Source organism: Canis lupus, chromosome 17 (genome assembly GCF_048164855.1).
Source record: "Canis lupus baileyi chromosome 17, mCanLup2.hap1, whole genome shotgun sequence".
NCBI lineage: Eukaryota > Metazoa > Chordata > Mammalia > Carnivora > Canidae > Canis > Canis lupus.
Window position 1 is genome coordinate 60,991,815 of NC_132854.1, and position 27,363 is coordinate 61,019,177.

The 27,363-nt window shown below is 49.5% G+C and overlaps 1 protein-coding gene and 1 long non-coding RNA gene across 6 annotated transcripts in view; one reads left to right on the plus strand and one right to left on the minus strand.

Moving 5' to 3' along the window:
• Positions 1–33: 33 nt before the first annotated feature.
• Positions 34–14,307, minus strand: LOC140608235 (uncharacterized). 2 transcript variants are annotated; one of them, XR_012010267.1, is made up of 4 exons: positions 13,949–14,307; positions 7,940–8,112; positions 7,231–7,393; positions 34–6,841 (listed from the first exon to the last, which is right to left on the minus strand). It is a non-coding gene; the product is annotated as an uncharacterized lncRNA (long non-coding RNA). The 2 variants fall into 2 exon arrangements; XR_012010266.1 differs by having other exon boundaries at positions 34–7,393; positions 13,949–14,293.
• The window catches only part of WDFY2 (WD repeat and FYVE domain containing 2), a 162,222-nt gene continuing 147,764 nt past the window's right edge, over positions 12,906–27,363 (plus strand). The window contains exon 1 of one of the 4 annotated variants that reach the window (XM_072783236.1): positions 12,906–13,042. Coding sequence is in view for 3 of the 4 variants with exons in the window: in XM_072783235.1 (XP_072639336.1) it covers positions 13,466–13,602 (137 nt within the window). In the remaining variant the exon portion in view is untranslated. Of the gene's footprint in view, positions 13,043–13,303; positions 13,603–27,363 lie in introns of those variants that run through there. The other 3 variants (XM_072783235.1, XM_072783238.1, XM_072783234.1) reach the window with 3 other exon arrangements.

A 27,363-nucleotide genomic window follows, 5' to 3' on the forward strand; every position in this document is an offset into this window, starting at 1 on the left:
CACTGAGTGAAGTGAGTCAGTCGGAGAAGGGCAAACATTATATGGTCTCATTCATTTGGGGAATATAAATAGTGAAAGGGAATAAAGGGGAAAGGAGAGACAATGGGTGGGAAATATCAGAAAGGGAGACAGAACAGGAGAGACTCCTGACTCTGGGGAAGGAACTAGGGGTGGTAGAAGGGGAGGAGGGCGGGGGTGGGAGTGACTGGGTGACGGGCACTTGGCGGGATGAGCACTGGGTGATATGCTATATGTTGGCAAATCAAATTTAAATAAAACATTCAAGAAAATAATAATAATTTGAAAAATCCGACAGTCAAACTTTATTGCATCGACAAGGATGATGAAGCCTGGAAAACGTAATAGAAGTCACTGAAGGTTCCAGAGCTTATTAACGGCAAGACATTCAGTCAACCCACAGGTAGTCATTAAACCCCGTGGAAACAAAAATGATAAATACAAAATTTTGATTCGGTCTTGGAGGGCAAGCAAGCTGTGGGCCACCCGGTACGGGTCAGAAGTGGCGGCGCCAAGACCCTTGGCTCCACCCCTGTGGACACTTGCCCTTGGTGGCTGTGGCGGTGGGGACGGCGAGGGGACAGCCGACCTGGGCCTGGCAGCAGCTGACACCACTGTCACGTGCTATCTGCGGGGCAGCAGGGGCCCGCCTCCTCGGTCACTCTGTGTTTCCCGATGGCCTGGGACCGCCTGGGGAGGCGGGGACCTAACCTTCGAGCTGTGGCCGGTTGGTCTGCCCAGCAGACACGCACTCGCTGGCCCTGGACAACAGGCGGCCCAGGCCCTGTGCTGTCCTGTGCTTGGGCCAGGCCACCGGCCCCCCGGCTGACTGCACGGGGTCAGTAGCTCCGGACACACGTCACACGAGGCCTCACCCTCAGCCCAGGAAAGAGCAGGGCCCCTTCCCGGCGCAGGGACATGGTGTGACATGGGGACACAGCAGAGACACGGGGACATGGCAGGGACACAGCGTGACACAGGGACACGACGGTGACACGGGTACAGGTTCCTGCATCCCTGGGCCAGAACCCGGTGTCTCGGGGCTCCAGGGGCAGAGGCGCTTCGGCGACACCCGCCAGGCCGAGGAGGCGTGGTCGCGGCGACACTCGTCCTAACAGCACGCGCACATGTCACCCACAGATGCATCTACTGAGCAAACCTGCACTGAGTGGCCACCGCTCCCCAGTTCCCGTGCCGGCGTTGCGGGGACCGCCCTGGGTGCTCCCGCCCAGAGCTTGGGCTGCTGCAGGCCGCCCCGCTGCACCCTAAGCCAGCGACGCCCTGTCCCCCGCCGGCGGCCAAGCTGCCATCTGCTTCCCAGGCAGGCTTGGGGGAAGCAGAGCCCGGGGACTGCAGGGCACAGGTGACACCACGACGTGGCAGGAACCCCATCTGACAGGTGCTTTCTCGGCGAGGGAGGGAGGCAGCTTATTTCTGAGAACGAGGAAGGCGAGGCTGGGGAGGAGGGTGGAAAGGAGGCTTGCTTATTTAATTATTTTTAAAGATTTTATTTACTTATTCTTGAGTGACACAGAGAGAGGCGGAGACCCAGGCCGGGGGAGAAGCAGCTCCCTGCGGGGACCCGATGCGGGACTCGATCCCAGGACCCCGGGGTCATGGCCTGGGCCTAAGGCAGATGCTCAACCCCTGAGCCCCCAGGCGGCCCTTGAAAGGAGGTTTAAAATAATTATTGCTGAACTGTTACTAAGCTAGACGGGAAGCCGGAGAGGGGACCCCAGGCTCACGCACAGGGGAGCTGTCTCTAGGCCTCGGGGTGCCCTGCGGCGGAGAGGCCCGGGCCGGGCGGCCGGCACCGATCTGTCCCGCTAGGCCGGGAGCTCCCCCCTCAACCCTCTGGTGAATAAAGGCCAAGGCGCAGAACCGTGTGGACTGACCTAACGCGCGTGTAAAGGGCAGGAGGAAACGCAAACCACGTCCTAAAGGCATATACGGTGTCTCTGGAAGAACAGAAGAGAGCAGCAGCTTTGGTCGCCCCCGGGAGAGGCCGGCCGGGCAAGGCGGCAGGCGGGGGCGAGGGGGACACTGCACTGCAGGCTTCTGAGCTTTGAGTACACACACAGTATTCCTTACTCAAACGTAAATTAAAAGCAAAATCTCTGAAATCTTTTCGGAAAATAGAGAATAATTTCCAAGCGCCACAGAAGAAAAAAACTAAATCTTGGCCTCATGGCTGCGTCCCTCAGGAAGCCTATGCTTAGGCCTCCCTTGGGGGAACTGCCAAGGGAAATGATCCTTTTCATTAGTGGTTTCTCCTCGGGAAAGGTGAGGTGGTTGAGTCACGGGGAATCCGAGCCTGAAAGGATCTACGGGAAAACCTAACCAGGGCTGTGGGCCCGGCCCCCGGCCCCCCAGCCCAGCCCCTCGGCACCCTGGCAGCATTGCTTCAGTTACATCAAAGCGGCGCCTCCAAAGGATTCCAACACCTTTGCGGCCCCCACCCCCACCCCGGTGCAAGGCCCTACTGGTACGGAGTGAGCCAAGACAGAACTCGGCCCTTTAGTAGCTGGGAAGTTCAAAGGACACTATTTATTATTTAATACATACACAAATAATGAACAAGACTGACTTCTGGGTGTGGATTCCCAAATCACACTATCTTATAGATATATTCTTTTTTTTTTTTTTAAGATTTATATATTTAAGAGAGAAGGAGAGAGAGCACTGAGACAGAGGAAGAGAATCTTTTTTTTTTAATTTTTAATGAATGAATGAATTAATTAATTAATTTTTTTGAGGAAGAGAATCCCAAGTAGACTCCCGGCTGAGCACGGAGCCCGACTTGGGGCTCGATCCCACCATCCCGAGAGCATGACCTGAGCTGTAATCAGGGGCCGGGTGCTCGACCCACTGAGCCACCCGGGCGCCCCTTACAGATGTACCCTTCTAGCTCCAACCACACAATAGAAATTCTGGTTATTCAACAGCGAGGCTGTGAAGTAGTGTCTTCAGGCCTGACATTGTCAGGCAACGGCGATGCACGGATAGCTGAGCTACGGTCCTTGGGGTCTGGGGCCACACAGGGTGGTGCAGGCAGACATCAAGACCCCACTAGCAGGGAGCCCTGAACAGAGTTCTGCAGGAGCCCGAGGGAGGAGCAGACGGCATTGCCTGAAGGGAGTTAGGAAGGGCCTCGTCCAGGACGACAGCTGCAACCACGTCCTGAGTTCAAGTGGAGGGAGGATCAGAAGGACACTCCAGGCACAGAGAATACGGGGTGCAGAGGCAGCGCAGCTCGGCACAACACCGTGTGCTCTTGGACACCCCGCAGCGGGGCCTGAGCGTGGCATCGGAGCTTCCCAGGGCGTGGCATCATCAGGGCCGGACGGGCAGGTTCCAACGGGGTTATGAAGAGCCTGTGCGCCAGCCCAACAAGTTCAGACTGTGTCACGTCAGTAACATACCTTGTTCTGTCGACACGCTGAGAGGTGGGTATCTTGCCGTGAACGTCTGGCCCTCTTTCACGCAGCTCATCCTGCTGTTGGCTCCCAGATCCTCGGGGGAGGCAGAGCAAGGGCGTGGAGGACGGGGGTGTGAGCTTGTTACCGTGCCCGTTTTCCCTCCTTCGTCCTCCTCCACATCCAGACAGCTATCAAAGTCGGTCACTTTTCCCTCATTTTCCTTGTGTTCTCTTAAAGCAATGGTTTAGTCAGGGCTTTCTCATGACACGTCTTGGGTAAAGGGCCCGATACACATTGTCCCGCCCCCAAAATGGTCCTGTGAGGACTTGTTCTAGTCAAGGTTCTTGAAAGCAAATAGCAGGTAACTGAAGTGGAAAAGGAAGTAACTGGAAAAGATGTCAGGCAATTCACAGGATCCACGGGAAGGTAGAGGACAGGGTTTGGGGGGGAACCAAGGGAAGAAGCAGAGCACAGAGCGAACGTCCTACCTCAGTCACAGTTTCCAAGGACGTGCCCCATCATGCCTCCTCTGGATTCTTTTTTTTTTTTTTTTAAAGTAAGCACTACGTGAGGCCTGAGCTCACACCCCTGAGATCAAGAATTGCATGCTCTAGGGACGCCCGGGTGGCTCAATGGTTGAGCATCTGCCTTGGGCTCAGGGCATGATCCCAGTCCTGGGATCGAGCCCCGCACCGGGCTCACTGTGGAGCCTGCTTCTCCCCCTGCCTGTGTCTCTGCCTCTCTCTGTGTCTCTCATGAATAAATATTAAAAAAAAAAAAAAAAAAAAAGAATTGCATGCTCTACCGACTGAGCCAGCCAGGCAGGCCCATACCCCCAGATTCTAATCTCGACACAGAGGGCTCAAATATCTTCAAACTGGCCACCGAGTCTTTGCATCACTGTTCCCCAGAACGGAGAGGTGGGTGAGCATCAACTGGTCCTGCTCGGAGCACGTGCCTGTGTCCTAGATGCCGGGGGCCAGCTGAAGAGCAGCGTCCTCTGTGTCTTCGCACCTAGGTTGGGATTCACTCAAATTTGGAAGGATGTTAAAATACTAGCCAGCAAAAACGACAAGTGTCCACACGTGCGTTTTGTAGACGAAGGGACAGACCTTCAGCAGGTAGGTTAGTTACCCAAGTAACACAGCGAGTCGGTGGTAGAGCCAGGATCGGAGCCCAGATCAGTTTGTCTGCAAAGCCCACGCTGTTATGCAACCCACTGCAATGCCTTCTCTAAGCCATTCCAGCTCTATTTCACAGCCCACACACCAGTCCGGGTGCCCATCACCTCTTTTGCATTCCTGCCTCCTACCTGGTCTCCCTGATTTGTGCTTTCCCATCTCGGCTCATCTCTACATAGTTGCTAAGACAATAGTTTTGAGTGCCATCTACATCATATCAGCCCCTGGTTCAAAAACCTGTGACTCACCCCTGCAAGAACCCTTCCTGGCTAATATCATTCCACCCGGATCACTCCCTCTGTAATCAGCCAAATACTGTTGCTGCAGCGCCGTCACACACGTATAATTTATACTACAGGATCGTACACTATTAATAGCCTCTAGCTGTTACACTGACATGTGACTTCCCCGAGGTCATAGAGCCTGTCTTCTGCTGCTTTTGCGACTCCAAGGAAAGCTACTGGCATCTGGTGCAGTGAAGGTCTTGTCATCTTGGACTCCCAGGGTCCTCCAGACTATTTGCATCATCACCATCAGCGTTATTATTGGCAGAGAACTTATCATTTGTGGGTTCGTTATTAGCTTCCCTGGCCACACACACTGTGCCCTACCAAGAGTAGGGGTATTAGAAGCAACTGCTGACAGTGATGATCACTTCATTTCCTTAGACATCGCAGGAGGTCACACCTGCGCGCAGAGCACATGGCGTGGTGATCAACAGGTGGTGACCAACAGGTGGTGATCAATCTCCAATAGAATTAACCAAACTCAGAATTTATTTAAAGGATACTCGTTGGGACGACTGGGTGGCTCAGAGGTTTAGCCCCGCCTGCAGCCCAGGGTGTGATCCTGGAGACCCTGGATTGAGTCCCACGTGGGGCTCCCTGCGTGGAGCCTGCTTCTCCCTCTGCCTGTGTCTCTGCCTCTCTCTCTCTCTGTCTCTCATGAATAAATACATAAAATCTTTAAAAAAAATAAAGAATACTTGTCTATGCTCTGGTCATTCTATAAATGTCAAGAGGAAGGATTAAAAAAGATAGGGGTTCTGTACTCAATAAGTTAAAGATCTATTGGAGGGAGACAAATCTATCAAACAAATAATTGATGAACAATGAGAAAGGCAATAAATTGAGTTGGTACTTGGTCTAAGAATGGTGTAGAGAGGGACCTAATCCCCTCTTTGGGGTGAGTGATCCCAAAAGATCTTACGGATGGTGAAACGCTTGGCCTGGAATTGAGGGCACAGTAAGAATTTACTAGACAGATGAAGTGGGAAAAAACTTTCCAGAAAGAGGGCAGAGAGCTAAACCACGGGACAAATGGCTTAGAGAATTGTAAGTAGTTTGGGGTCTGAAGGTGCCTATTCTGCATCCATTCTTTCCTTCCCTCCAAATTTCCCAGCCATGGGGGGAGCATAATGGACCTTACTCTCAGCAACAAGGATGGGTCTTGACTGGCCTTAGCCAGGCAGCGTAAACCACTCTTCCCTTATAGCGGGGTCTCAGAGGAGCATGTCGCCCACACGGCATTCCTCGGGGACGTCAGGTCAGGGCTGGGTGTGTCCAACCAGAGAGAACTCCAGGATTGTGGCTTGATGGGGGGGGAAGACATGCAATCGGATGGAAGAAAAAGCGTCTAAACCTGAGAGCCGCCGGCTTCTACTTTGTTACCTCCAGGAGAGCCAACCAGAAGACAAAGATGTCACATGGGACTAAGGCGACGGCAGAGAAAGGAAGCCGCTGGCATGACTGAACCGGGCCCAGTGCGGTGGCCGCCGGCAGTCCCTCGGTGTTTAAAAGATGAAGCAGGATTTCACGTTACTTGGGGCCGATGCCGCTGGGCCCGTGCAGTGTAGGGGGGCGAGGTCGAGGGGGTGTCCGTGGGAGAGGGATTGCAGAGGGAGGCCTGAGCCAGATGAATGAAGGTGCTTTCAATTCTGGAGACGTGGAACCTTCCCGAAGGTTCTAGGCTCTGCCAGGGAGTAACCCAAGTTTCAGAAAGATTACTCTGGTGGCACTGAGAAGGATGGCCTGGAGAGAGCGGGGCAGGGCGAGCAGCGAGGAAGCCACACCACTACACCACCGTCCGCTTCGCTCCTCCTTCTGTCCGGGGTGCGGCTTCTAGCTCCTCTCCTGCACCGACTTCGAAAGAGGATCAGCTTTTCGAAAATACTTAATCTGCGAACGTACGATATAGGATATATGTTCTTTAGGATTTCATACCCTGGAGGTAAAAAAAAATGTATGTTTTGGAAGAAGCCCGTGAAATTCTTCAGGGATTTAATGTAGGAGGACAAAATTTGGGTTCTACCATTCGGCCTATTGTTCACATCTTGGTCTCTTTCTCTTTAGGAATTTTTTTTTTTTTTTTTTAAGAATTTATTCATTCATTCATGAGAGACACGGGCAGGGGGAGAAGCAGTTTCAGATACAATTCTTCCAGGACTCCAGCGGCAACATTAGAATCTTGGTCGTTAACCACGACCTTCGGTCAAGGCCTTTGAGATAAAGACGTTCTCGTTCTTTGTTTACAGAATCACTTCTTTTCCTCATGTCTATGATTTTACGTGGAAAGTGGAATTGACAACAGCCCCATGTAGAAAAATGTGGTACCTGGGACTCCTGGGTGGCTCCGTGGTGGAGCATCTGCCTTGGGCTCAGGGCGTGACCCTGGGGTCCCGGGATCGAGTCCCACGTCCGGCTCCCCGCAGGGAGCCTGCTTCTCCCTGTCTGGGTCTCTGCCTCTCTCTCTGGGTCTCTCATGAATAAATACAGTCTAAAAAAAAGAAAAAAGAGAAATAAAACATTAAAAAAAAAGAGAAAAATGCAGTATTCCCCAAAAGTTGCCACAAAATACAAAATGTTCAGTCCTTAGTAAAGTCACGGTGGTTATTTAAGAGACTCAGAGGCCGCACCCCTCCAAGTGGATTCATCATTTTGCCTAGATGGCAATTTATTTCACTGCTCCTCCCATCTCAGTATTTTGTCTGAGCAACATTCATTCCTCAGAGGCCCCATTTAATTCCTTCATACATTCTATTTAACCTTATTTGAGGCAGGAGATTTAGAGCAAAACTGACCACAGCAGAACCTGGGCATAGTCCTGACCTTTATTTTTATTTTTTTAAATTTTATTTTAAATTTATTTTTATTTATTTATGATAGACATGGAGAGAGAGAGAGAGAGGCAGAGACACAGGCAGAGGGAGAAGCAGGCTCCATGCGGGGAGCCCGACGCGGGACTCGATCCCGGGACCCCAGGATCGCGCCCTGGGCCAAAAGCAGGCACGAAACTGCTGAGCCACCCAGGGATCCCCCTGACCTTTATTTTTAAACCCAGATCTTCTCACATCGACTCCTCTTTGCTACTTGCCCAGAGCCAGTGACCGTCCAATGATGAAATCGGGGTCTGAGCCAAACTGAGCTCTGCCCTTGACTCACAAGGGTCCATCCAGTACCTCGCTCACTCCCCGGAATGCAGCAGCCACTGATTTGCTGGAAGAGAGAGTGAATGAAGACAGTGTCTATAAAAGTGTGAATAGGTCTGACTTTCCTGAAGCTAAACCAAGGGTCTAATAGATCTAAGACCTTGGACGGGTAAACTGAGGGGTTTAGGTTTCCATGTATGCTTTCTGCCAATAAACACTTTTTGAGAACTACGAAGTGACAGGGGTCGTAGAGCCACTTCTTGACAAAATGCACTTGGGGTTCCTCTGCTCTCCTCTGGATTTTCTAAGGAGCACAGTCCCAGCCCCTGCCTCTCACCTGATCTCGCTGTACGGGTGGGGGCCGGTGTACGGGTGGGGCTGCAGTGGCATGAGAGTTCTTAGTCAAGACAAAGCAAAGAAGGAACAGAAACATAAAGTCTCTTCCTCCTTCTCTCTTTTCTTTCACTGTTTCACCTGCCGCCATTTCCCTAAGGCTCATTTCCACTCCTACTTCATTCTACTCTGCCTTCTTAGTTCCTCTGCAGAAAAGCCCAGGAGAATTAATTTTCTTCTGAAATACAGATGAACCTAACTGGTGGGAAGACACTTTAGAAGACAGATTGGCAGCTTCTTATAAAAATAAATACACTCTTACCACACGATCCAGCAATCAGGCTCTTTGGTATTTACCCAAAGGAACTGGAAATTTGTACCCACACAAAAACCTGAACACGGATATTTATCACAGCTTTATTTATAATTGCCCAAACTTGGAAGTATCCAACATGGCCTTCAGTAGTAGGTGAATGGAGAGACGAACTATGATACATACAGACAATGGAATATTACTCAGCACTAAACCCAAATGAGCCAAAGGCCATGGAGGAAACTTAAAAGCATACTAGTAAATGAAAGAAGCCGATCTGGAAGTCCTACGTGTATATATGTCCGAGCCATATTCATCCCTTGTAGGCTCCATTTCATTCCTCCGTGCATTCTATTCAACCCTATTGGATGCAGAAAATTTAGAGCAGCGTGATTCCGATTACATGACATTCTGGAAAAGGCAAAACTATGGGAACAATAAAAAGATCAGTGACTGCCAGGGGCTTGGGGACGGAGGGATGGATAGGCAGAGGACAGAGGATGTTTAGGGCAGTGAAACTATATTCTATATGGTATTATAGAATATACAGGGATACATGATACATTATACGTTTGTCCAAAGGCACAGAATATACAACACCAAGAGTGAACCTGAGGTAAACTATGGGCTTTGGGTGGGAAAGATGTATCAGTGCAGGTGCATTGATTGTAAGGCATGTGCCACTCTGGTGGGGGATATAGATAAGCCAGGACACTACTTTCAGGTCAATTTTACTGTGAATCTAAAACTGCTTTAAAGAATATGTATCTACACATTCAAACAGGTTCATAGATGCTCTTGTACATAGATGAGCCTTACTTCAGACCTTTGCATATATGAAAGCCTATTGTTAACCCCAGCCTGCCCAGGCTAGAGAGGAACGGAGAGGAAGATCAAGGGAAGAGCTTTGCAAAAGTCTTGTGCTTTTTTTTTTTTTTTTTGCCACTCGATGGACCACACAAAAAGAGACAACGCTCTGATCAGAAGCACTAGATATTACCAGTGGTAGAGCAAGCAGCCTGGCTAGTCCCTCATGCTGAGGAAGAAAAAGGGAAGGGGAGATGTGCCCCATGATTGGAGGCCCAGCCCTCTGTACCACTCATCATTTTTCTGTGCCCTTCCATTGGGTTCCTAGGTCTGGGCTTCCCAGATGAGACTAGAAACCAAGGGTTACCTGCTTTAGAATCACCTGAAACTTTATAAATATTCATATTCTCAGGCCAAACTTCCAGAAAACCAAATTTAGTCATTCAGAGATGGTTCCCAAGGCATTCTAATGTGCAGCCAGGCGTCAGAGCCACAAAACCTTGCTGCTGAGGGGGCCCTTGTGCCTGCTGCCAGGAAGAGAAGGGATAATCGCACACTAGGCCCTTCTCTTGGATACCAATTATTCACCTGTTGGCTTTACCATATTGATATTTTCATCTGCCTATTGTGTGTCTTCTCCCAAGGATCATCCCATCCTAGGAATTAGGGCAAGGGCCAGATTCCAGTCTTTCCATTATGTTCTAATGGGAAAGACTTAAATTCAGACCCGCTTCTCTTTTTTTCTATTTATTCATTTGACAAATACTCCATTTGCCAGGGACTATTCTAGGGGCTGGGAATACAATGATGAAAGGCAGATAAGGTCCTTTCTCTCCTGGGTTTCTCTTCTACAAGAGGGAGAATTAAGAGATAAATAAGTAGTAAAGATTATTTGGGGTAGAAGTGAAGACCGGAAAACAGAACAGGGTGATAGGACAGTGAGTGTTATGAAGAGGTAGGGTACACGAGTGGTGGGAGGTTCACACTCTTTAAGGAGCTAACACTGGAGTAAAGACTGGGTGGTGAGAAGAAAGTATCTTGGGGACCCCTGGGTGGCTCAGCAGTTTAGGGCCTGCCTTCAACCCAGGGCGTGATCCTGGAGTCCCGGGATCGAGTCCTGCGTCGGGGTCCCCACAGGAAGCCTGCTTCTTCCTCTGGCTGTGTCTCTGCCTCTCTCTGTGTCTCTCATGAATAAATAAATAAAATCTTAAAAAAAAAAAAAAAGAAGAAAGTATCTAGAGGCAGACACTGCAAAGGCCAGCAGCAGGAAGAAGGTTGGTGTTTCTGGGACTTTGCAAGTCAAGTCTTAGAGAGTGTGAGGCTGGAGAAGCATTTTATCTCAGGTGCAATGGTAAGCACTGACAAATTTTAAGCAGAGCAGTAATATGATCTGGTTTATATTTTCAAGCAAAATCCTCTGGCCACTTTAATAAAAATGGATTGGATGGGTTGGGGTTGGGCTGAATGGGGTAAGCGTTCAAGAGAAGCAGCAGGGAAAGCAGTTAGGTTACTGTGGTGGCAGAGGCCAGAGCATATGGTGACGTGGACTGGGGTAGAGGTGATGTAAGTGGGAAAATAAAGATTTATTATTATTTATTTATTTATTTATTTATTTATTTATTTATTTATTTATTTTTAACTTTTATTTATGTATGATAGGCACACAGAGAGAGAGAGAGAAAGGCAGAGACACAGGCAGAGGGAGAAGCAGGCTCCATGCACCGGGAGCCTGACGTGGGATTCAATCCCGGATATCCAGGACCGCGCCCTGGGCCAAAGGCAGGCGCCAAACCGCTGCACCACCCAGGGATCCCCTAAAGATTTTTTTTTTAAAGATTTTATTGGGACACCTGGGTGGCTCAGTGGTTGAGCATCTGCCTTTGGCTCAGGGCGTGATCCTGGAGACCTGGGATTGAGTCCCACATTGGGCTCCCTGTGAGGAGCCTGCTTCTCCCTCTGCCTGTGTCTCTGCCTCTCTCTCTCTCTCTCTCATGAATAAATAAATAAAATGTTAAAAAAATAAAATAAGATTTTATTTATTTATTCATGAGAGACACACGCAGAGAGAACCCGATGTGGGACTCGATTCCAGGACCCTGGGGTCACGGCCTGAGACAAAGCTTGATGCTCAACCACTGAGCCACCCAGGCGTCTGAGTGGGAAAATTAAAATCTACTTTGGAGGTAGCGCATGCAGATAGGGCTCGTTCATGGTTTGGACAAGAGCTGGGAGGAGAAGATAAGAATCAAGGATGACGCTTAGGAACTGAGTTCTAAACCACCGTGTGACTGATGCAGTGGATTTACAGATCTCTTCCGGGATGTTCGGAACACCTACTGAACAGGTAAGTGACGGAGTGGAGCAGCAGTACATAAAGGGGTTTGGAGGTCAGCAGTGGATAGGAGGAGAGTCAGGAGCCTAAGAATAGTACCTGATTCCACACAGTGGTAGCTGAAAAATGACTCCCCCCCCCAATATGTCCATGTCCCAATCGCTCGAATCCTACAGCATCTATTGTGCATGAAGACACTTAAAATCTCTTTTGTAGGTCTCACGTGACACCCATGGTAGGTATTACTATTTTCCACTTAAGGGATGCGGAACCTGAGGCTCGGAGAAGTGGAACGCCTCGTTCCAGGTCCCCAAACTGGGAAACACCGGTCTCCCTTTCAAGCGCCTCGCAGAACTTCCGCAGAGATGGGCCGCGGTAGCGAGACAGGTGCTTTGCAGCATGCTGCCTCTGGACACGCGCTTCCAGGAGGCCCGGCCCTGGCGGGGCTGTTGGGACCCCCCGAGCCTGGTCCCACAGGTCGGGGAGGGTCATCGTGCAAGGAGCCCTGGCGCCAGGCACCCAGCACTCCGCAGTGACCTCGGTAACGCTCCCCCTTGTCCCTGCAGCAAGCTGCAAAGGCTGGACCCGGGATGGGAGCCGCGGCAGGTCGGGGGCGCGGGCCCCGGGGAGCCACAGTGACCCCGCACCGCTAAGGTCATTGAAGGAAACCGCACGGATCACAGCGCAGACGGCGTCTCAACGCCCTCGAAGACGCCTGCGCGAGGGATTCTCTCCGGTCTCCATCTCCGGGCTGCACAGTCGCAGGCAGCGGCCTGAGCCCAGCGGGTAGGGACCGCCTGCCGGCTCGGCCCGGCCGCCAGGTGGGCGATAGGTCGTTCCAGGCGAAGGGCGAGGAGGCCCCGGAGAACTACAACTCCCAGGAGCCCTCGGGCTGGCCCCGGTGCACGCTGGGAGCAGCCCGTGCCCGCAGCCGCGGCCCGCTGCTCTTAGAGGCCGCTCGCGACAGCTAAGCAGCGCGCATGCCCGGTCACGTCCCACCGCGTTCCGCCTTCCTGCCTGCGGGCGGCTGCTTTCCGGCCTCGCCCTGGCGCGCTGACCCCGCCCCGCGTCCGCCCCCTTGGCGGGGACTCCGGAGGGGGCGGGGCACGTGGCAAGCGCGTTCCCGGGGGTGTTTGCCGCGCGCTCCCGGGACAGCAAAAGGGCGGGGACTGAGCCCCTGACGTGGAAGGTGACGAGTCGCGGAGCCCGCAGGTAACGGACAGCGCATGCGTCCCGGGGGCGGGCCTGACGGCGACGGGGCCGCGGGGGGCGGGGCTAGCGGGCCGGCGCACGCGCGTGGGGCCCCCCCGCCCCGCCCCGCCTCCTGCCCGGGGTTTCCGCTCCTCCCCCACCGCTCTTCCGGAAGAGCAGCCGCCCTCGCGCCCACCGGCGGCCGCCCCCGCGGCAGGCCCCGCCCTCCCGGCCCCGCCCCTCCCGCAGGCCCCGCCCCCGGCCCCGGCCCCGCCCCCCGCCGGCGGTGGCGCCGGCTCGCAGCCGGGTCGCGGCGGTCTCGGTGCCCCGAGCCGGGGGCGCGGAGTCGGTCCCGGGGCGCGGCCCCCGTCAGCCCGAGTCGCCGTCTCCGCCCGTGCCCGCCCCGTCGCCCCGGCCCGGCCCCGCGGCGCGCCGCGTCCCCCGATGGCGGCGGAGGTGCAGCCGCAGCCGCTGACCCGCAAGCCCATCCTGCTGCAGCGGGTCGAGGGGTCCCAGGAGGTGGTGAACATGGCGGTGCTCGTGCCCAAGGAGGAGGGCGTCATCAGCGTGTCGGAGGACAGGTGCGCCGCCGCCCTGCACGCGGGGAGGCTCGACGGCCCGGCGGCCCCGGGGTCTGCGTGCGGGCCGGGCCTGCGGCGGGGCGGGGCGGGGCGGCGCGGGGCGGGGGAGCGGGGCCCGGAGCCCGGAGCGCGGAGCCCGGAGCGCGGAGCCCGGAGCGGGTGGCCGGGCGCGGGGCCCTGGACCCGGGGCGGCCCTGCGGGGGGCGGGGGGCGGGGGGCCCCTGCAGGTGCGCGCCGGAGGCTGCTCGCGCCCGGAGCGCCGCGGTGCCCCGGTTGCCGCCCGCGCAGGCCCGCGCCGCCCCCCGCGCGGACCCCACCGCCCCCCGCCCCCCGCTCCCCTGCGCACCTCACAGCGAATTCGGCGAATACTGCAAGCTGTGCGGAGTCTGACTCCCGGAAGGAGAGGCGCCTTGTCTTCTTTGCTCTCCTCCTCCGGTGTCTTGGAGGGGAAGCACCAGAACTTGCGAGGGACCACTGCTGCAGACAGCTCGGAGTTCCTTCCCTTTGCTCGCTTCCTTTCTTTTTTTTTTTTTGCTTAATTTTACTTAATTTGCAGAAGTGAAGCGGGTTGTTCTGCCTTTCCTACGTTCCCTTTGTTTTTCAGCCAGTAGTAGCATTTGCGCTTTAACGGAATTCATTTAATATGCAGAAATTAAGCTGATGACAGCAGATTTCCATGGGACTGATGCTTGAATATAGTGCTCACGGCGTTTATCTGGAACTGTTGTTTCAGTGGTACCCACTAACGTTCTGAAAAATGCAGCAGCGTCGAGGTATAGGACTTGGGGCTTTTACTTAAAACAGGAGGTAGGTTTTCTTAATGTCAGTTTTTTTTTTTTTTAAAGACTTTTTTTTTATTTATGATAGTCACAGAGAGAGAGAGGCAGAGACACAGGCAGAGGGAGAAGCAGGCTCCATGCACCGGGAGCCCGACGTGGGATTCGATCCCGGGTCTCCAGGATCGCGCCCTGGGCCAAAGGCAGGCGCCAAACCGCTGCGCCACCCAGGGATCCCTTAATGTCAGTTCTTTATGCTGAGCTAGAGAGATTTTTTCTCTGTGACTGGTACACTTGCAGGCAGGGGGAAAGCAGTAACGTGTTCGTTTCTGTCCTTATAGTCATTTCCCCAGTGTATGCACTTTGCATACATACCTACATCGAAAAAATTTGCCTGCTAGGTGTATTCATATGATAGGTTCTTCAGTGCCACTGGGATGAGTATATCAGGCACATGTGCTTGTCTGCATCCTACTCCCTACAAATGGCCAGAAGGTGCTGGATTCATTTCCTAAATCCAGTAGGGAAAATTGTAAAATTGTAAACATAGGCCAATGCTCCCTCCCCACCAACAACGAACAGAAAAAATATGTTGCAGAAATGGAGAAATGGAGAACATGGATTAAAAACCTTTTGAAATTCTCAAAGAAGTTTATGAGTGTTTAATTTTTTGATAGAGGCAAAATTCCATTTAGGGGATTGCTTCTGAACCTAGAAATGTTTTGTTACAGAATTGTTTCTAAAGGGATATATTGGTGTCAGTTTCCCCGTATATAACTGTAGGAAACCGCTTAACCTACCTGCTGTAGGAAATTCATAAATAAGTTTGTTGACTCAAGTAAAAGAAGGAGAAAGGTAGTTAAACTTAAGGTCCTTTAACATTAGTTTTGAAATTTTTTGCTTTTGTTGATAGTTTGAGAGTAGAGGTAAGTTTTTAGGATTTCTCTCTTTTTTTTTTTTTTTTTTGTTTTCTTTTTAGAGTTCAGAGGGATCTTAGCGGGTATTTGCTCTAATGGCTTCATTTTATGGATTCGAAAATTTAGGCCAGAGAATTTACCTGCCCAAATTCAGGTAGCAGGTGGTGAAGCCAGGCCTGGCTCAAGTCTCCTGATTCCCATTTTAGTGTGTTTCCCTAGAAGGAAACAGCTTTAGTGAGATGCATTTCAAGGTGTTTGGAAAAGCAGAAGTAGCATGTCTTTTTAAAAAAATATTTTATTTATTTATTCATGAGAGACAGAGAGTGGCAGAGACACAGGCAGAGGGAGAAGCAGGCTCCATGCAGGGAGCCCGAATGCAGAACTTGATATCAGGACCCCAGGGTCACGCCCTGGGCTGAAGGCAGTGCTAAACCACTGAGCCACCCAGGTGTCCCAGGTGTCTGAAAGAAACTGGAAGATAAATTTCATTTGTTTATAGGACAAAAGAAATGTGATGTGTAGCTATATAGTAGCCAGATTTTCACTTTTCTAGTTTATGATGTAAATAATAGGAATTATCAAATTACTGTTAAATAAGGCCCACCCGTAAGACAAGAATTATTCTTTACATAGATTTTATCAGTACTCAGATTGACAAATCTGTGTTTCCATACTCACAGGTGACAATAACTTTGTTATTTAGAGTAGTTTTGGTGATGGTTTCCATTAAAAGAGAATTGATCTGTATTCTTTTCAGAATCACTGTCGGTTCCATTTGACATAATGCTAAAGATATGAAGATAGAATATTGATTTTCATCAAAACCTACAAAGCCATTTCCATTAACCACTTCAGCTAGAAACTAATAGTTTTCATTCCTGAACTCTAAGGTTAAATCACAAAGAATGTCCTATCCCAAATGGCAGTGTCCCGGAAGTTCTTTGGAACCTGGTTTCCCTTTTTGACCTCTGACTCCAGGTAGCCTTTATCTAACCTTTGAAAACCCTTAACATTTTCTATTTTAAGTAGTATTATAGTTACTTATGGTCCATTCATCCTCTCCATAATTTCCCTAAGGTGCTACATGTGGCGTACTCCTTGTAGCATCTTTAGGGCCTGTAGCAAAGTGTCTGACACATGGGGGCCCCCCAAACATTTGTTGTATCAGTGACCCATATATTTCTGTTGTTGTTCCTAAAAGCACAGCATCTTAACTATCGTAGGCATTTAGTTGGTATTTGCTGATTGGCTTTTATGACAACCTATTAAAGCCGTGTGTGGACAGACGTGCACTTGTGGGAGGAGGACTGGACTGGGTGGTCTTCAGGATGTCTTAAAACTTAGAAAGTCCATGCATTGCTTCATTCATTTCACCAACACACATTTAAGTTTCTCTTGTGTTCTGAGCACTTGTGCGTACCACATTGGTGAAATGGCAAGACCCTTTTAAGATACAATGTGGTGAGGGAAAAGTTTTAGAAGATAGTAAGACGAAACCACAACCTCTGAGATTTAGTATTGAAAAGAGAATTTGTGGGGTGGGGCCCTGGATGGCTCAGGGTTTGAGTGTCTGCCCTCGGCTCAGGGCGTAATCCCGGGGTCCCCAAAGGGAGCCTGCTCCTCCCTCTGCCTGGGTCTCTGTGTCTCTCATGAATAAATACATACAATTTTTAAAAAACAAAGAAAAGAGGATTTGGGGATAGGGCAGAGATTTTGGGATAGGGATGTGGCCGGATTCCACAGACCTTACTGCCCCTTACATTTTCTCTTCTTTCTGAGGATTCTTTCACTTGGATTACCATTTTCATCCTACTGCTGCTGTCGGTAGTGGGTTGATAATATTCTAAACTTCAGGCCAAAGAGTCAGTAAAAAGCCTCCCCCTCATTTCATCTTAGCACAGTTAGGACAGCTTGGAGCTTTCCTGGATTTGGGGGAAGGACCTGTGAGGGGCCCTAAGAAATAGAAACACAGTCTGAGGGGAGAGGTTAGATTCCTGGTGCTGTCAAATGACAGAACTTGTTCTCAGAACTCCCCATTTCCATTTCTGGGTCTGTCTTTGCTTCCCACAGAGCTGGCTTCTGTCGGGGGGGCGGGGGGCACACCCCCTTTGGTACTGTGGGTCCCTCGTGTCCCTGCCGCCTTCTGGACTGTCTTTTCTGAGTGGAAGCCATTTGGTGCTTAGGACCTTCATACAGACATCTCAGCCAGATTTGGGTTAACACTGATATCTAGTCTAGCTTCCCGGGGACCCTTGATCGGGGCTACCCCTTCTGCGTGACGAAGGCCAGGAGAGACCTCTCTCCAGGTGGGACTCAACCCCATGTTTAGGTTTATGTGTTCTTTGTGTCCTGTTTGAACACAAATCAACAATCTGGGCATTCATGCAGACGGTTTTGGGGACTCTAGGTAGTTACTATTGGGCCGCTAGAGGAAGTCGTTCTTTTACTAGGAGTCTGTACCTTTGCAGTGGGTAACGGGGGTCTGTTTTTATCTCAGTGTAAGGAGATGCACTGAAGACAGGTGCAAACAGCATTCTCTGGGGTTCCTGAAGAATCTCAGCTCACGGCGCTTAGGGAAAAGCAGCGCTCCTACAGATGGGTCTTGCAGGATGAGTAGGAGTTCATGTGAAAAGGGGAGGGTTAAAGAAAGCTTTGTAGGTGGAGGCAGGGAAAAGAAAACTCATTCACCGAGAAGCCCTAGAATGGACTGGTTAAGAGTATAGATTCAGGAGCCAGTCAGCTTGAATTCGGAACTCAGCTCTGAGTGATTTGAGAAATCTGGAAAAGTGTCTCCAGAGGAGTGACCGCGGCGAGTGAAACTTTCCAAAAATTCTGGGCACAAGAATTTGCAATTCTTTTCTGGGTAAAAAGATCCAAGGCTATGGTCGTGGGTGTTGGGGGTGGGTGGGAGGGCACTGTTGGGGATGAGGGTAATGGGGAAGGGAGTGTGGGGGAGCAGCTACCTTATATTCTCATTTTATTCAGGGCCAGTTTATGCATCGGGCTATTAGCAGTGTTCCCTGTAATCCCCTGGGGCAGACAGCCCCCCCCCCCCCAAGGTAAAAGAGTCAGATTTTTATCTCAAGATGAAGGGATCTGGTCCCTGGTGCCTAGCACCAGGCAGTGTACTTGTTCTTGGAAGGAGTAGAGCGGCGGATCAGCCATGGGTTTGGAATGAAAGGGGCCTGAGGTGGTGATTGCGGAGATAAAGCAAAGACCTTTGGACTGAGTGACCGAAACCAGCAGCTTGCTCAGCCAGGACGGCGGGCCAGCTGGGGTTGGGGCTGGGAGGGCGAAGGGGTGGGGTTCTGTTTTTGTTTTTAATCTCTAAGGCTGGTCTTTTCCTTTTCCTTTTCCTTTTTTTCTTTCTTTCTTTCTTTCTTTCTTTCTTTCTTTCTTTCTTTCTTTCTTTCTTTCTTTCTTTCTTTCTTTAAAATTCTAAACCACTTGGTTCTAAGTGGTCATGACTACTTGACTATTTCTTGAGCAGATATGTTAAAATTTCATTTTGTTTTATAAATCCTCATGCTGTTGGTGGATTCACCATTGGTTCTTATTGTGAAATTGTAGTATCTCAGTTCTCTGTTTGAAACCATTGTTTCGGGATCCCGGGGTGGCTGAGTGGTTTGGCGCCTGCCTTCTGCCCAGGGCGTGGTCCTAGAGTCCCGGGATCCAGTCCCTGGATCCTGTCCCGGGTGGGGCTTTCTACATGGGGCCTGTTTCTCCCTCTGCTTCAATCTCTCTCTCTCTCTGTGTCTTTCATGAATAAATAAATAAAATCTTAAAAAAAAAAAAGAGAGACCATTGTTTCACTAATACTTAGACCTTGGCTCAATTCAGCTGAGTTCCTGGTAGTTTTTATGCACCACATAATTCATAACACTTGCATCCAAAAAATATGCTTGAAAATGCAAATCAGAGGTTTCCCACAGTGCAAGCATAGTTCTGAAAGTTGAATTCTTAAGAGTGATGATATGAGGTTGGTAAAGTGGACAGAATTAGAAGCCATCTAAAAGAATTTGTGCGTGTCCGGTCTCTACTTAATGGCATAAAATTAATAAACTTTTAGCTCTGCACTTGAGACTCATTGCTTGGTGGTAATAATTGCTGGTTTCAAGGTCCCAAAATGGGAATTTACCCCATGTGATGGTTGAAAATTAGACCTTTAAGCTGAACTCAGAGCATGAGGCAGTCTTTATGCCAGCAAATCTGTCCGGAAACAGGCTGCCTCTATGTCTCTAAAGGTCAGAATACAGATTGACTTTTTAAGAAAGGATCACTAAGGGAAAGCTTGTTTAAGGAGGCTTACTGGAGGAGGCTTAGCTCCCAGTGACCCCAGAGCTCCTGATAGTTCTGAATTTTCCACTTAATGTATGCACTTAAACCAGATTCTGTCCAGGACCTCGAAGATCTTAATCAGGGCACATTCACCTGGATATCGCAGGACAATGGAAAATTCTGACCCTCCGAAAATGATTGATTCTTGGATTGTGAAATCCTGGCCAGTAATCTTAGACCTCATGTGTTAACCAAACTTTGAAAAAGAAAAATAGGTAAAAATCATAGGATGTTAGTAGCTAGACAAGGCTTTAGAGAGCTGATCTTTTCCAAGCAAACCAAATCAAACTTGTTAAAAAGGAAATACTGCTTTTCCTTGTAGAGCATCTTTCCCTGTCTGTGTTTTCACGTTGAATTTGGCTTTGAGAGAGAAACATTTTCTATTTGTCGTTGAGAATCATCTTGAGGTCATTAAAAAGTTAACAGTTTTGGGGAAATTAAAACAGTGTCATTTAGAAATCAATAAATTGCGATTTAAGATTATTTCAAGTGGTGATCAGTTGGTATCTGTAACAATAACTTAGATTGTATACGACATATACTTACCTGAAAAGAAAGTGGCCATCAAGCCAAGCTTTTCTTCTCTACAGAATCAGAATAGAAGGAATTCAAAAGGGGATAAAACTTGTTTATTTTTATTTCAATAGATCTTGAAGGAGATGCCACAATTAACTTAAAAAGTTTCTTAACACAGAAAAAATAACTGCTCCTGCAACTTTAAGCAGTCTCATTACTTTTTTTTTTTTAAGGGTAGTGGGCCTCCTCATCCAAACACTGCATTTAGTCATTAGTAAAAATTGAGGCGCTCTTGGGTGGCTCAGTTGGTTAAGTGTCTCTTTTATTTCCTTTTTTAAAGATTTTGTTTATTTATTTCTGAGAGACACAGAGAGAGGCAGAGACACAGGCAGAGGGAGAAGCAGGCTCCCTCTGATGTGGGACTTGATCCCAGGACCCCGGGGTCACGGCCTGAGCCCGAGGCAGACGCTCAACCCCTGAACCACCCAGGTGTCCCAAGCCTCTGACTTGATCTCAGCTCAGGTCTTGATCTCAGGGTCGTGAGTTCAAGCTCCACTCTGGGCATGGAGCCTATTAAAAAAAAAATAATGAAAAATGAATTCAGGGGTGTAAGAAACTAGCAAATGAGACCAAAGAAGAAAAGAGATCCCCTGCCAGGTGCTGGCAGGGTGGGCTGCTCTGTGCCGCTCTGTGCCCCGGCCTCCGGGGCTCTGCGGGAGGGCTGGGCCTGGGAGCCTGAGCCGGGCTGCCGGGGCCGGGCCTTCCTCGGTTCTCCCTGCAGCCAGGGCCGCGGGGCGCTCACCCGCTGTCAGTCCGGGGTGCCTGGACGGCGGGGCGGGGTGAGTGTCTGCAGGCCAGGGAGGGCGGCCGTGTCCCCCCTGAAGGGTCAGGCGCCGCCCCGCCACCTGGGGCCTGCAGGCTCCCGCTGCTGGGTGGGCCCAGGGTCTGGTGGGTGGGCCCGGAGACCCGTGGGTGGGCCCGGGGTCCGGTGGGTGGGCCTGGGGTCCGGTGGGTGGGCCCGGGGTCCGGTGGCTGACGGCTGAGCGGCCCGGCTGCGGACTGCCCCGGGGTCTGCAGCACGGTCATGGGCAGCGCGGACCCGCAGTCCCGCACACGCGTGTACAGACCCGGCCGGCGCGGGCCTCCGTGTGACCTGTGGCCTCCGCCGTGGACCCGCCCGTGACTGTTCACGGGACCCCGCGAACCAGCGCACCCGACCTCACTGCAGGCACGGGGGGTGCCCGAGGTTGGCCCCCGTGAGAGGAGGCCTTGGTTCTCCGGAAGCTGCCGGGAGGAGTCTAACAACCCCCCCCCCACCATGGGCAGGAGGTGTCTAACCGCCCCCTGGTTGCTGGATGGAGCTGTCTAACTGCCCCCCACGTCCCACCCTGCTGGCAGTAGGTGTCCAACTGCCCCCCAGGCCCCTGGCAGTAGATGTCTAACTGCCCCTGCCCCCCCCCCAGGCCAGCGCCCACCTGGCTGCAGGAGGCCCCCCGGCAGGGCCCACAGCGCCCGGCTTCCTGGCCACACTCACCTGTTGGCAGCCCGGAGCCCAGGACCCAGGACACATCCTCGTCCAGACGCCAGAGCTCAGCTCCCCGCCTCCCTGCCCTGCACCTTCCTGCTCAGTTGCTCTCCTTAGCTTCTCACCTTTAATGTGAAGCTACTTGGGGATTCGACGCTTTTTCCATTTGTTGTTACGTTCTTAAACTTTTTATTTTAAGTGACCTCTAAACCCAACGTGGGGCTCGAACTCACAACCCCGAGATCAAGAGTTGCATCCTCAGGGCGCCCAGGGGTCTCTGTGGCTGAGTGTCTGCCTCGGGCTCACGCCGTGCCCCCGGGTCCCAGACCGAGTCCCCGTCAGGTCCCACACGGAGCCTGCTTCCCCCCTGCCTGGGTCTCCACCTGTCTCTCTGGGTCTCTCCCCAGTAAAGAGTTGACACTCTGCGGACTAAGCCAGACGGGCACCCTTGCTGTTATATCTTTTATCTTTTCCTCAATTTCTGAGGATTAATTTGTATTTTAAATAACTATAATAATTCCTCTGGAGTCTGTTTACATTTTAAATAAAGGTAATATAACCATAATAAAAAATAATCACTCACAAACCTCATAGCACCGTGACTGCTAATGTTTTATATGTATTTACTTCTAGAAGTTTTGCTAATGCAGCTTTCAAAAATATGGCTGTAATCACATACTTTTATTATTTTTGCCCCCACTTAAAATCACGCCACCATCCACCTAGTCCTTAGCCATCGTTTTAAATGGTTGTATCTTTTTCTTTTCCTTCGGTTTGCCCTCATATTTAAGTGACGCTTATACTGTATGTGCTTGGCCCTTCGTGAGCAAGGCACCCTGCTCTCAGGGTACTGATAATCCGTTAGGATGAAAAGTGTTAGGCAGACAGCTGTTTCTTCTCCCAGATTTTTGGATTATTTCTTTAGAAGAAATTAGAAGGTTACCATAGTGCCTTCCAAAATGTTTGTGCCACTTTATAATATTAATTTGCAATATTAGAATATTAGTTTTGCCACTACTGATCAGCTATGGATATTCTCATTTTAAAATTCCTGATAACTTACTTGATAGTCTTTTCTGTGAGAGTGGGATTACTCCGTCACTTTGCTCTGCAAACAGCCACCTCCCAGACATGCCGCCTGAAGGCCGGGGGTGGAGAGACGTGTATGCTTGCTGGCCACCGCGTTCCCCTTTGCAGGCTTTTTCCTCTTTCCGTGGGCTGTGTTATCCTGAAACAGTGTGTCCATCATCCCCACTGGTTTCTTGGGCCTTGCTTCCTTGGTGTTTATGTTTTGGTTGGTGGAAAAAAATTTTTTAAATATTTTATATATTTATTATTTTACAGAGAGAGAGACAGACAGTGAGGGAGGAGCAGACTGGGAGGGAGAGGGAGAGAGAATCTCAAGCCGACTCTGTACTGAGCACAGAGCCTGACATGGGGCTTGATCCCATGACCCTGAGATCATGATCCGAGCCAAGTCTGATGCCCAACCGACTGAGCCCCCGAGGGGCCCCCTGAATATTTTGTATTTTACTTGTTTACTTGTTATTTTTCATTTTGTGAATTGTCTGCTCCTGCCCTTTGTCCGTTTCTCCCCTGACGGCTCCTGGCTCCTCTGCGCGGCTCTCGTGGGCGTCCTCCACAGACGGGTGTGGACCTTAGCCTGAGTCTGTTGTTTATCCAGGTAGTTGCCTTACCCTCTCTGTGTTTTTTACACAGAAGACATTTCCTTTTAATTGAACCATCTGTCCTCTGTTTTAGTGAACTTCCTTCTATCATTCTAATCTTGGGAAGTACTTTTCTTAACCCAGGGAGTCATTGCATATGCGTCTTTTGTGTTTATCCTGATTACATAATTTGGTGAAAAAGTAACTTCTTGACTTGTTTGGAATGTATTTTGTTGGATGGTATAAATTGAGGAATGTAAAGGATTTTTCTGAAATTTGCTGTTGATTATTTCAACATCATTTATTGAATGGTCCTTCTACTTCCTTTTGTATATCTTTGTGAAACTACCTTTATCACAAAATTAAGTTATCATCATCAACAGGGCCTACTATGGGCTTCTTTTGATACTAGTTCTACACTTGGAGTTACTGTAGCTAATGAGTTGTTCTTGACGGCTTCCTGTGATGTGTCTGCGGTAGGTAGTACGTCTCTGGGACTGGTCGGTGAGCGAATAAGACGGCATCACTGGGCTCCAGATGCTTGGCTCTTTCCCAAGACATCCCAGACGTCTTGGATTTCAGAGTTTCAGTATCCACATCTGTACGTTGGGCATAATGAGTCCTCCTGGAGTTTTTGGGAGGTTTACATGAGCTGACATTCCTGTAGCACTTGGCTTTGTACTGGGAGCTTAGATGGTGCGGAATAAAGGAGAGTTGTGTTTTTTATGATACCACTATGCCTCTAAGTAGGGAGAATTTTCCCGTTGCTATGGTTCCATTAAGGCTTGACTATTTTAAGTCACCCTGGATACACAAAGGCAAGGCTATTGAATATGTGTTTGTGTGCGTTCATATAGTTCTGAGCCCTTGTTTCTCTTTTCTAGATATGGAAGGGTAATGTTACTCTGATTTTTTTTTTTTATTGCCACTTCCCAAACTTGCGCCCCGAAAGCCAGTAGTCAGGAGATACATGTGGCTGCTGGCTGCGTGCTCCTTCATAGGCTGCTTACTCTGTCCGTTTGTCAATGTCCTGAAATGGTGTGTCCATTGTCCCCACCGGTCTCTTGGAGGTTAAGGGCTGCAGCTTCCATGTATTCCATGGGGAACAATTGAGGTAGGGATGTAAGTCTAACTGAGCTGTTCTCAGTTGGAAGCCTGGTCATTAGAAGCCCACAACTGATGGGTTGAGTTCACCCTCAGGCGGATGTTGATCCTATGCAATGTTTCTGGAAGTTTGAATTGATAGCCAAGTTTAAAAATCTGGATTTCACATAAAAGTCCAGATTGCTGTCTTCTCTTGACACACTGGGGAGCTGTAGCTGTGCCAAGCCTCGAATTCCCCTCTATTTCCCCTCTACGGGCTCCTTGCTCTGCCCACTTCTGCTAAGGTCGTCTGGGCAAGGCCATGAGCGGGACGCCCATGTGAGGAAACCGCGTATGAGATGCAGCTTTCTATCTTCCTCTAAATCTAAAAGGCAGTGCTTCCCTTTTGTGAAGCCAGCAGTTTGAGGTTTTTGGGTATTTGGAAGAAGAAGTAGAAAAAATGGGAAGATATCCAGAAAGCCCATATTTTTAAAAAATTAGGTGGGGATGGAAGGAGAAAGCATGTATGCTAAATATTAAGACAGATTTTATAAGGGATCCTGATGTTATACACGGTAAATATATAAAATAAAGGCAGATACTGGTAAATTAGGCAGGGCATTTATCCCTCCCTACCCCCTCTCTGGAGGCTTTGTGGCAATGTTGGGGCCTGGGGCTCAAGTCAGGGAAAGTTGGATTTGACCCTTAGTGCTGCCACTGCCAGTGGTGTGATGACCTTCGCAGCTATAAACAGGAATTAAAAGAATACTTGCCCTGTGGGATTATTCTGAGGGTTCAGCGATGCAGTGCTCTGAAGTCTTAGGGTTCTGCGTGCCTTCATTCAGGCTGCTTTTCTAATTCTTCAATAACTGTCTTGTCCCTCCAACTTTTCCTTGTCCCTTCTCTTTCAGTCAATCCTTCTTTCCCTCTAGTTTTCTCCCAACTCTTTCCTTAGATGCCAGTGCTTCTGGAAAGAGGGCTCAACATCATGACACTAGTTCTGGGGCACTCTTTGATCCTCTTCTGAAATTGATTTTTTATTGTTTTGCATAATGTATGTGAAAACATTTCGTATACTGGCAGGCCCTATACAGATGTTAAGGACTGTGGCCATAAATAGAAAATGTGAACGTATACTTTTTTAAAAAAGATTTATTTTTATTTGAGAGAGGGAGAGTGCGCGTGCATATGGGTAAGCAGAGAAAGGGATGGGGAGGAGGGCGGGGAGAGAGAGTAAGAAAGAGAGAGAGGGAGAGAATCCCAACGGGGAACCTGACCTGGGACTCTATCTCACTACCCTGAGATCATGATCTGAGCCGAATCCAAGAGTTAGTCACTTAACCAAAGGAGCCACCCAAGTGCCCCAGATGTATACTTTTTTGAATTTAGAGAGTTTTGTGTTTTCTTTATTTTCATTTTTAAAGTAGATAGATGTAATACTTTTAAATTCTAGTGTAAAAAACGTCTAAAATTTACATTGTTACCTGTTATTTTGTAGATCTGGGTTAATATTTTTCTGGAGTCGGTTACCTTCAGTAGAAGAGAGGCTTTCCATGCCGGCGGAATTACAATAATCTGTTTTAGTGCTCGCTGGCATTTCTGGCCCTTGGAAAATACTAGCTGTCTGATATGTTAGAGATTGATTTTGTTGTTACCAGGATGAACCTATATTGACACATCACTATCATCCAGAGTCCATAGTTTACCTAGGATTCTCTCTTTGTGTTGTATAGTCTGTGGACAACTGTATGATGATGACGTATCCGTCATTACAATACCAAGCAGAGTATTTTCACTGCCCTGAATATACTCTGTGCTTGCCTGTTGGCCTTGTCTCCCTCCTACCCCCAAGCCCATAGTTGTGCTTTTTCCAGATTGACTTCTTTCATTTAGTAATACGTGTCTAAGTTTCCTCCGTGTCTTTTCGTGTCTTGATGGCTCATTCCTTAGCACTGATAATAGTCCATCGTCTAGAGGCAGCACAGTTTATCCATCCACCTTCTAAGGGACCACTTGGTTGCTTCCAGGCTTTGCCAATTATCAGTACAGCTGCTGTAAACATCCCTGTGCAGGTTTTTGTGTGGACATGTTTTCAGCCTCTTTGGGTGAATACCAGGGAGTGCAGTTGGTGCTGACACACACAAGCATGTTTAGTTTTGTGAGAAACTGTCTTCCAGGGTGGCTGTACCATTTTGCGTTCCCTCCGGCAGTAGATGAGAGTACCTAGCGCTCCACAAATCCTTACCAGCATTTGGTGGTGTTAGTGTCCTGGATGTTGGCCATTCTGATAGGCTTGTAGTGATAGCGCATTATTTTCATTTGCATTTCCCTGATAACATGAGGTGGGGTATCTTTTCATGTTTATTGACTTTCTGTTGCTCTTTGGTGAGGTGTCATGGTCTTTGGCCTGTTTTTTTTTTTTTTTTTTATCGGATGCTTTGTTCTCTTATTGTTGAGTTTTAAGAGTTCTTTTCTATTTTGGATAATAGTCCTTTTTGATGTGTCTTTTGTAAATATTTTCTCCCAGTCTGTGGCTTATCTTCTAATTCTCTTGATATTGTCTTTCACTGAGTAGAAATTTTAGGTTTAAAGAAGTACAGCTGATCAATTATCTCTATCATGGATCATGTCTTTGGCCTTGTACCTAACAAGATGATCACCGTATCCAAGGTCATCTGATTTTTTTTTTTTTAATTTCATCTTTTAGGAGTTTGTAGTGTAAGTTCCTGACATTTTGACTGGAGGCGTTCCTTTCCAAAGGCGTCCATCTTGAGTAAACATGTTGCCAGTTGTCTGACACAACTGCTCGTTAGACAACCAGATAAGGAACTAGGCCATTCCCACGCATGAAGGTCCTTCTTTCAGAAAGCCCCAGGTAACCCAGATAAGTGACCGCTTGAGAGATCCCACTTCTCTCTTTCTGTGCCCTGATTCTGCTC